The 10,538-nt window shown below is 37.2% G+C and overlaps 1 protein-coding gene and 1 long non-coding RNA gene across 6 annotated transcripts in view; one reads left to right on the forward strand and one right to left on the reverse strand.

Moving 5' to 3' along the window:
* LOC103383904 (neuronal acetylcholine receptor subunit alpha-7-like) overlaps positions 1-10,538 on the reverse strand; it is a 29,603-nt gene that overhangs the window by 15,524 nt on the left and 3,541 nt on the right. Inside the window, exons 2-4 of the mRNA XM_017035318.2 lie at positions 5,877-6,016; positions 3,887-3,931; positions 2,291-2,400 (exon numbers count right to left, since the gene is read on the reverse strand). Coding sequence (XP_016890807.1) covers positions 2,291-2,400; positions 3,887-3,931; positions 5,877-6,016 — 295 coding nt within the window. The remainder of the gene's footprint in view (positions 1-2,290; positions 2,401-3,886; positions 3,932-5,876; positions 6,017-10,538) is intronic.
* Positions 1-10,538, forward strand: part of LOC103383905 (uncharacterized) — a 40,740-nt gene that overhangs the window by 11,458 nt on the left and 18,744 nt on the right. The window lies entirely within an intron of this gene.

The raw sequence follows: 10,538 nt of genomic DNA on the forward strand, positions 1-10,538 counted from the left end.
AAAAGTGTGTTTAGTGACTGTCAATTGCCATAAGATGGCATCCTTGAAATCTAAGAGAGAATCTGTTTGAGAGTAAGTCAAAAACTTGTTCGATTTTTAAAAAACCTAAAACATGTTAGTTTTGCTATTTTCTCTATTTAATTACATAAAAACATCCATATTGCATGTTTTCAAATTATAATTTATTTAAATATTGTTATTTATAATTTCTGCGTGTAAGAGAAAAGTACGTTCCCATCTGCGTCTGTCAAAACCCCGTCTCTGTTCCTGTTTTCGACTTACTATGAAAAGGCTAAATCTCTAACATTTTATCTTTCATTTGAAGCATCTTTTCATTTGAAGTGTCACTATCTCACCTCACCTCGTCAAACAGCCATGAGTCACCTGTAAGACGATGCTAGAAACAAAAAACCTCCATGACATGAATCACTTTTCTTCTCTGACTTTTATCTTGCTGTCGTTCTTTGTTGTAGGTGTATATTCAGGATGCCAACGAATTAGAACAGGAATTTCAAAATCCGTTCTTTGCCTTGACAGTTGAATAACACTGAGTATTTTGCATTAATCTCACACTCCCTACGCCCCCTAGGGCTTTTGTAGCATCACTTGGATTAAAAACTATTTTTATACACCGAGAAGAAAAAGAGAAAGTCTTATAAATTATGTTTTAAATCAAGGCAAATTCTGCTGCACGTTAACATGATATATGTTTTAAGACTGAGGATCTCAATGTCATTAATCATCCGGTTAATGATTGCTCGATTTCAGTGACGTTTTCTGTGGCAAAATCTTTAAATTTGTGAATTAGATGAAATTAACTCACTTTAAGGGTATAGCTGGAACTTTTAAAGCCCGAATTTATAAAGTTGTGGTTTTTTTGCAATAATTACTAATAATAACTCTTATTTCCTTCTGTATACAGTAACTTGATTTTCACAGTAATTTGAATTCACATACTGTACATGAGTACCTATGTCTCTGCACCTGGTTCTGGCTAACTGGTCCTTAAAACAAAAAAGGTTGGGGATCTAGGACATATTTAGGAAAGAAAGAAACTGAAGGTTGAACAATCCATAGTACGGAGTACAACTGGTGAATGTAAACAAAGCCGTGTTCCTCGTACAGCAGTATGCGACTACATGTTCGTCCATTTTGTTGCCAACTTGTTCCTGTCTTAACTAGCTGGTATTTTGTAGTGTTGTTGTCAACAGTGTTTGGCTGTTGGTTATTTTTTATACCAGCAAATGTCATAAATATGACCTGTGTGTCTGCGTGCGTGTGTGTGTTTTTGTGCGTGTGACAGTGTGTGTGTGACAACACCTTGAATTTAAGGAGGAAATGATGAAAAACGTTGAAACACACATACTCTGAAGAGAGATTATTCAACAGACTTTAAATGTCCCGGAAATGTATTTTGTAAAAATTGAGATGGATAATAACTGCACGATAGATCATCAATTTTAGAAACAGTTTGGAGCTGATTTTAAAAGAAAATACTGTCAATATATATTCACCCCAAGCATATCTTGTAAACTAACAGAAAAGAAATGATGATTTACAGGGATGTTTTGCAGTAACAATGTTTGTTTTCTTACTGAAAACAACAGTGTTTGACAATGAAGATAAAATCATCAATCAAATGAACATTTTTCACGGTAAATGTTTTTCATTTATTTAGATCAAATACACATTAGAATGAATTTCCATCGTCTGCCATCCCTAGACTGTCGGCACTCCGGTCTGACAGGCAACACCTGCACTTCTTCACAAAGCAGGCAACATATGCAAACCTCCACTGTGAGGAATAATTAAAGTATGCCTCAGAGAGGATGGGCTGAATGATTCCATTTAGCAGGGCACTGTCCCTGTGATTGAAATCGTAGCAGACGAATATTTTTCATCTGTTATGTGACAGAGTGTGTAAAGAGATTAAAAGGGAAACCGCAGTAGTTGTCCATGTGTGACAGAAAACAGAAAATGTGCAGTAAAATGAATGATAAATAGACAGAGATGTGACTGTGATATAAAAAAAACAGGTTAAGTTAATGCGACTTTAATTCAAAGTTGATTCAAAATGTGTTTGAGACGCTTTTTGTTATAAAAGGAATAAAACATATAAATATAGTACTGTATACAAATATGTATACAAATTTAGTACTGTACATAGATCTACATATTTTTGGTAAATATTTCAAAATACTCGCCGTCAAATTTGGGAAAGTCAAAACGAAACGAAATTTCAGCTGAATCAGGAAACAGGAGTCAACAGGGAGGGAGGGTTTTAACTCACCTGTTGTAGAGGAGAATGTCCGGGACCCATATCAGGTTAGAGGGGAAGCGAAGGTTCTGAACGCCAGGGTAGTTCTCCTGGTTCCATGACAGGTACATGTCAGTCCAGGTCTATGAACACCAATGGACATACGGTCAGTAGATGACAGAGATTATGTTTCCAGACTAAAATAACACCATAAATCAGGCAGCCAATCAGGCGTGGACACATTAAGGGAAGAAATAAGTTATTACTCTAGAAATGAGTAATTGAATGACCAGTTGGTTGGTATTTAAACGGTTTCCCATGTATTCTGATAACATGTACACAGTAATGGTGCGTACTTGTAATCAATGAACTCATAACCTCTTCCTATTACATCGGCTAATGAGCAGACATTCCTGAAAGGTCACATGCTGCTATACAGTATGATAACATAGCGATAACAAACAAATAAAAATGTCAATTAAGACTCTGTTCTGCAGGGAAAATTAATAATTGTTATTAATAAAGTAAGTCACAAATAAAGCGAGTGATTGAAAGTGAAAGTCAAGAAAGTGTGCAATGTTTAAATCGTTGCAGTGCAGTGGATTTGAGTGTAGCCGTTAGCACGCCTGCCTCGGCAGCAGAGAGCAGGTAGTCCTGGGTTTGATTCCCATAAGAACCACATACTTGGTGCAGCCTGTTCTAGTAGGTCTGCTGTTAACACAGGAGTTTCCCAAGTGTGGGATCAATGAATATTATTATTATTAACATTATTATTGTTGTTGTTGGTATTATTATTATTAACACAAAAATCAAGGTTTCATTTTTGTCATAGTATTTTCAGTTATTCTCCTCAATGTGTGTGTATAGGTACATGTAGGCACTGTGATTGTACACACCGAAAATGCAGAGTAGTGATAATCAACCGGTGGCCCACGGGCCTAATGTGGCCCACCAAACCACCCAATCTGGCCCCAAGGCCCATTAATGGCCATAAATGCATTAAATTTTGTCTCAGAATAAAAAAAATATATAAGCAATAGATATCAAAAATATTATTAGATAAAAATTTGTTTCATTTATTTAAATGTCCGGTCCCCTGGGTGTGTGTCCAGAGAGATTCTGGCCCTCAGACAAGTATAGTTGGTGACCCCAACATTGATCGTGTAGAGCAGTGATTCCCAACCATTGTGCCGTGGCACACTAGCGTGCCGTGAGAGATCATTAGGTGTGCAGTGCAAAAGTAATAGGTCCGAAAACTATTATTTATTTATTGCAAATATTTTTTCTTTGTTCATCAATGTGTGACAGGCAGAGCAATTAGATCCTCTTTGTGTGTTTTTTTTCTTCAATTCCTGACAGTATATCATTGTGGTCTTTATCTAAACAGACTGAGATTTTAGTCAATTATGAAGTTACTTAAACTAGAAAGTTATTACATTTCATTATAAATACTTTTTGTGAGATTTTTGTTTGGTGGTATGCCGTGGGGTTTTTCCTGATGATATATATGTGCCGTGGCTTAAAAAAGGTTGGGGAACACTAGTGTAGAGTGCTGGAACCCATAATTGAATGCTGTTGCAGAGATTAGCGTGACGAGTGTGTTGGGTGAAGTGAGGACAGTATACGTACCAGCTGCAGCCAGGCATTGGTGATTAACACTTGGTTTTTTTCATCCTGGAAATGAAACAGAAGGGGGAAAAAAAGTCATCAAAGATGAGCTACATCTTCACACAGATAGAGAGAAAGAGAATAAAAATAACACTAAAGGGCCAAAAGAAAAAAGAAAAAAAAGTGCAGCGCTTGTTTTGTAAACGCAAGGTAGAATAATGAGACAGATTGACAATTATCTCTGTCCCAGATGGGTCGGAGCCAGTGTGTGTGCTGAATGACAATGACTGTGCAGCAGATTTGGACTGTTATCAGTTTTTTTTTTCTGACATGTTTCCAACAAGATTTTTGTGAGTGGATAAATTAAATACGTCAAACTGTGACGGATCAAACACAGCAAGTACAGTATTGTCGTACAGGAAGATGTTGATGAGACGGTATAATGTAAATTGAAGAGAAATGCAGTGACTTTTGATTCTCCTGTAGAGTATTTGTCATTGGCAGCTCTTAGTTAGGGGTCGAAGTCACAGATAAAAATAGTGAGTGAAAAGTAAAGATGGGAAGACTGACAAGAGGAGCAGTAGAGACGCAGAGAGCGTAAGATCAGAGGATGTACTTGGAAGTGCACAACAAGTTTGAGCACAGGTGGATTTTTCTACATCCTTCATCTATTTGAACTAAAAAAAAGTATCTATCACTTCAACTTTGACAGTTATTAGAAGCTACTTTGAAATTTTTCTTCAAACTGCTGCTGGACTTCAAACTCAGTTCTGATTAAGTCAAACTTGACTTGAACGCCTCGTACCTAGTGAACAAAGTTTTTTCTCTTCATTTTTTCCCTCTCTTTTCAACAGTGGCTACAGCTCCAATCTTATCTCCCCTGTCTTTTTCTTAAATCTCTGTCTACAATCTTTTTCAGTACTGTTGAAATGGAGCAGCCTCTTATTGTGCTCTTGACAGAGCAAGGTTTCCTGAACACCTCACACTGCAATCTCTTGTTCAATCTGTAGCTTTTCCTTTTGCTTTCTTTTGGCGTTGCCGTGGCATCTGTGCTCTGACCCCTCTATAGAAATGTTTTTGATGGATGCAGGGCGTTGTTGGTTGGAGGTGTTACTCTGCAGCAAAACACACCGTCGTCTCCGTTTCTTGATGTACTCTGCTCGGCTTTGATCAGTTTTAGATTCACAGAAAGAGGCCTGATTTGCATTTGTAGTGAAAAAGCCTCACAGCTGCCGATGATTTGGCCTTTAACAAACAAACACGTTCTTTGTATTTCTTTAGAAATATATGAAACATTAGGGATCAACAGGATATTTCATGCTGGATATTTCATGTATTGAAGGTGGATGATGGATTCAGTTAAGGACTGCAGTAGACTTATAAATTATAAAAATAAACTTCTAAGTCATCGCATAAAGTGCAGTTTTTACCACTATGTGGTGATGTGACGATTGAATCTCGTGACAGATGAGAGGGGTTTTGTTTTTGTTTCTTTTGCATCTTTTCATTAAATTTTCAAAAGACACACTCTCTGGAAGTCGTGTTCTGTCTAAAACACTGTAATTAAACAAGTCTATGACTGACAGGAATCCAAGTTTTTACGAACCAACAATAAACACACGGCCCGACGTAAGTGCATTGTGTTCAATGTTCCACCATCATGCGTTTTGGCAAGGAAGTAAGTCGAGCAATGTACTTTAGAACGAGAACAAATTTGCATTTGTGCCTGCGTCACTGTAAAAAAAATACATAGCCTCAAGTCTGCAGACAAATCAAATTTGTCACACTCTTTTTGATTTAAAGGTGGAAATATGAGGATGTTTTCCCAATTTTTTAATAGCATTTTGGTGGCAATTTAATTTAATGTTCAACAAAACTGTCTTTAAAATACCGATGATTATGCAAAATTGTATTTTCTCACGTCGACTCACTACTACATCTCCTTGCTTCACTGCTAACGTTTAGCTTTATATACCTTTTAATGAACAATTTATCTAGCGTTGAAACTCACCACATCTATGATTTGTAACAATGTGAAGCCAAGTTCCACGATGAGAGGAGCTGAGTCGTTCTGGACCGGTCTCTCCAGGCGATTGTAGTCCACCAAGAGTTCCTGGTAGAGCTTCCTCTGGTACACACCACCATGGCAACCTACAAGACAAAAATTTACAGATGGTAGACATGAATGAGGGAAGATTTTTAAACCCTTGATATTACTGTATGTTCTTAAAGTTTTTGTTTTGGCGGCTATTTTTGGTGCAGTTAGACTTTCTGGCTAACTTTTACTGTTTATTTTTGCCCTTTGTTTAGTTCTCTCAGTGCTTCCACTTTTAACATTTTGTAATTTCATATTAGATTTTATCTTATATTATTTTTTTATTTTTTCTCCAACGATTTTAACAGTCTGGGATAACGTTGAGTTGAATTGGATTGCCTCATGTTTGCCCAAAACATTTCCCAGTCTCCACCTGCATCTTCCGGTCCATCCTTGACCCCTATTAGCTGCTGTCTCAAAATATTCCTGCAATCATCCAGTGACAGCCAAGACATGAGGACACCCAGAGTGAATGAAGGGCACTGCCTGACTAATTAGTTAATAAAGCACAGGCAAACAAAGATTAATGACTGACACTTGATTTGGGTGCCCAGTTGTTCTGTGCCCAGAATGACAAAGAAGGCAGTGTGACAGCAAATCCACACTGTGGAAACGCTGAAAAAAATGTGGACCCAAAAATGTCATTGTCAAAATAAATGACTTTCTTAAAAGTAAGTACAGAACACTAGTCCATATAATCTATTCACACATCCATTTTCTACTGCGTAATCCTTCTCAGGATTGCTGAGGGGCTTTGGCCAATCGCATCAGTCAACGGGCCAGACGGGGGTTACATCCAGTACTGAACACTCCATCTCAGGGTGCCATTTAGGGACATCAACCATTTACACTCACTTTTCTGGACAATTAACCTAGCCCACATTTTGCATGCGAGCCTCCTGCAAACTTATCAAACCTGTGAATCACTTTTTCGATTAGAATACCTTTTGTAATCAACCACAGAAGAAATTGTCAAGAATTTAAATGGGCAGAAAACTTTATATTTTTTACAATTTCTAGTTTGTCTTTGTTTGTTTATGTAAGGGAAGTCTGGTGCAGACACACCTGGGGATGTGCGAGCTGCCACTCAGGGGTGCGTGAAAGTGCATAAAAATTTAATGGTGGTTCGGGAACTGCTGGTTTTTATAATGGTGACAGACCAAACAATTAAATAGTGTCCCATTAGGTGGCAGTAGATGGCTTTAAAAACTAAAGATGAGAGAGCATTTGAGCTGTTGGAGATCTTAGTATAGTACTATTGTATCTTTCTTTAATTCCTGCAAGTATAGTAGTGTTATGTTCAACTAAACAGGCCCAGGTTTAATTCTGAGTCTATTTTAAGTTGTGATTAAATTATTTTGTCTGTATTTTTTCTATACATTTTATTAACTGTTGTGCGACATTCCTACTGTTAACTATATGCTTTGGATTGATTGATTTATTTCCAGCAACTTCAATCATTTTTGACAAATAGTTACGACGGTTAAAAACACTCTGCAAGTAGTGACTCCTCATTTTTTCAGGCCCTGGTATCCTCGGGAGTATAAGTTAGTATAATCAATGTAGATCTAAGGATTTGTCTTGGGTTTCCAGTTTTTAATACTCTGAGGAAATGATATCCTTTATTTCACATGAATCGAAAGTGTTGTTCCTGCATATTTTAAAGGCATAGGAAGAGAAAAGCAAAATGATATCCTTTATTTCACATTTCATGAATCGAAAGTGTTGTTCCTGCGTATTTTAAAGGCATAGGAAGAGAAAAGCTTCAGTGGATGTTTTTGTTAATGCTTCACTTCTTCAGCAAACTTGTCTGACAGCGTGACCTCTCCTGTTAAAGAGGTCACTGGGGTTTTAAGGAAAACCCGATAACTGTCTTGTTACATTGTGTTTTGTCAGCCCGAGGGCGACTACAGCGGTGACTCCTTCTCGGCTGCTTTCACACTCAATTTTCCATGAATCCTTCAGCCTGTGTGGATGAACTGCGGCAGACTTATGGATCCAAATAAGTTCCGTTTTTCACTTTAAATTTCAATGATAGAGCTAAAAGTTAGTGATGTATTTAACGAAAGTTTTCAGGACAAAGACGGAAGGAATGTATTGATTCGTGTCGATATAGTGAGAGAGCAGCACAGGGGCTGATGAACAGTGTGGGAAACTGAAAACCTTCATCGAGGTTTGTTTTAGTTTTGTACTTTCTATGTCTAATTAGCTATTAATTATGGTTCAGGGTTGGCTGTGAAAACCGCATAGTTATTAAGATTTTAAGGTGGACATTGGCTTGGACTGTAGTTTGCCAAACTGCGATTTTCACACACGCTCAAAATCTGTAGAGAGTACAAAGTGACAGACAGATGGTATTCAGGAATACCCTGGGAAAAAAAGAAGAGATTAGAGTGCAATAACCAGGCAGACCATCTTGACAAGACAGCTTTAAGAACCTAATTAACACCTCCATGATAAACTGTAGCCACATAAATCACGTCAACTCACAATAAATTGCTTTTATTTTTTAATGACAAACACATTCGAATAATATTGTAGAGCAGTGTTTCCCAACCTTTTTTGAGCCATGTCACATATACATCATCAGGAAAAACCACATCACAAAACAAAAATCTCATGTAAGGAAATAAAATAATTGAAAATTGACTAAAAATGTACTCCTGTTTAGTTGAAGACATCGCTGATATACTGGCAGGAATTGTAGAAAGACACTCACAAAACCCTTCGTCAACAGTTCTGATTACCTTTTTTTTTGTTTTAAACAACCATCTGCTGCCACCTAGTGGAAGAGGATTTAATTGCTCTGCCTGTATCACAAAACAAAAATCTCATGTAAGGAAATAAAATAATTGAAAATTGACTAAAAATGTACTCCGTCTTAATGTCTTAAAGTGTATAAAAATCACAAAAAAATCATCTCGAAAGAAAAGACACTAAGATGTTATCGTTAACTTGCTGCTTTACATTTGACAAATTTGATTGTTGATAGTGTCGGATATTAAATAGTCGTATGGAGTCATTCCTATCATTACCATTGTAGCTTACTACAACAACAAACTACCAATTTGGTTACCATAACTCTTACAACTACCACATCCTCACCGTATGGACCTTTTACTAAACATAGCAATTGCTTCATTACCCTTGGTGTAAATGGAGTTATTCCCTTCTTTTACAGCAAGGACACTCCAGTGACCTACAGTACAGTAAGTAGGTCAGCTGATACAGTGTGTCTCTTGGAAGGCACAATGAGAGCAATTCAAATTTTAAAAACACTTGTCTTATTTAATGGTTGATATCATAGCTCAGCGGATGGTCAATGCTGACACAATACCTTCCTAAAACTGAGAATGGTCTCTCGAGCGTTGCGTTTGGGTCCTGACTCCAGCTCAAAACGTAACAGTTTGCTTCCTAATGCATCACACACCTTATAATAGTTGTTTTTTCCCTTCCCAGACCTCAGCAGTAAACCCAGCCCAGGTTTATTTGTTGCATGAGACACAAAGTCACTAGATAGATAGATGTGCAACAGAAACAATGAAAGTACCATTTCAGAAGCAAGCGCCATCTATCAACTTCAAGCAGCTCCGATACACTTGCTCATTGCAATAATGGTGTCTCATATTTCAAGTTTAGCGACCACTATGGGTCTTATTTGATATTCAACGATTAAACCTCCAATGGGTCTAACAGCAATATTGGCCTTGTTATTGGCTTGGTTTCTGCAGCAGTCGATATGCTGGCGATTCACTTTTCTTTCTAGCCATTCATCCTTGAAATCACTCTGAATGAATTTTACAGACTTGGTCTCCACAGTGTTTTCATTGTTTTTGTCTCTCACTGGTGTGACAAATCAATAAGTATGAATCCCCTGGATGGGCCTGACATGAATTCCCAAATTATAAATTCAAGTCACAACTCAAAGGGGACTTGGTTTTATTTATCTAGTTTATTGAGGCTGGAAGATAGTGGTCTGTACTGGTCAGCCATTTATATACCAGTATATTGAAACTATCAGAGTTGCTGATAGTTTTGTAAAGTTGTACTTAAAACACTGCGACAAATCAATTCAGTCTTTAAAATAAACTCTGGCCTTTATGGAAAATCATTTTTGCAAAAACATAAAAAAAATAGTCTAAGCCCCTGCTCGGAAACCTCGCACTGGAGTTCATTACTTGGCCATTAAATTTGTAACCAGGCACAGATTTGTGACTCATCACTGCACACTATACAAGGATATTGTTTGGAAGCCAGTAGCCATTAGCGGAGAACTGCATTTAGCTCATAAACAAAGCAGTTATTGTTAAATTATCTGGTTATGTATCATCTTTACACTATCCAGAAATCTGTTTCACACTGCACTAAGTCTGGAGATTTTCTCACAATTGAAAACAAGCCGAAAATCCCAGCTCCTCAGGGTGATATAAAACCTGCTTTTGAAAAGTAAACAGCAGGAAATGAAACAAAAAAAGTCAAATTACCTCCACGTTTGAGCTTCAAAATACCTGAACTTGAGTCAGATTGATTATCTTTGTACATTTATTTGCCCCAGTTTTAATATAAAATATAATATTT

This window comes from Cynoglossus semilaevis, chromosome 9, assembly GCF_000523025.1.
Source record: "Cynoglossus semilaevis isolate Cse_v1.0 chromosome 9, Cse_v1.0, whole genome shotgun sequence".
Classification (NCBI taxonomy): Eukaryota; Metazoa; Chordata; class Actinopteri; order Pleuronectiformes; family Cynoglossidae; genus Cynoglossus; species Cynoglossus semilaevis.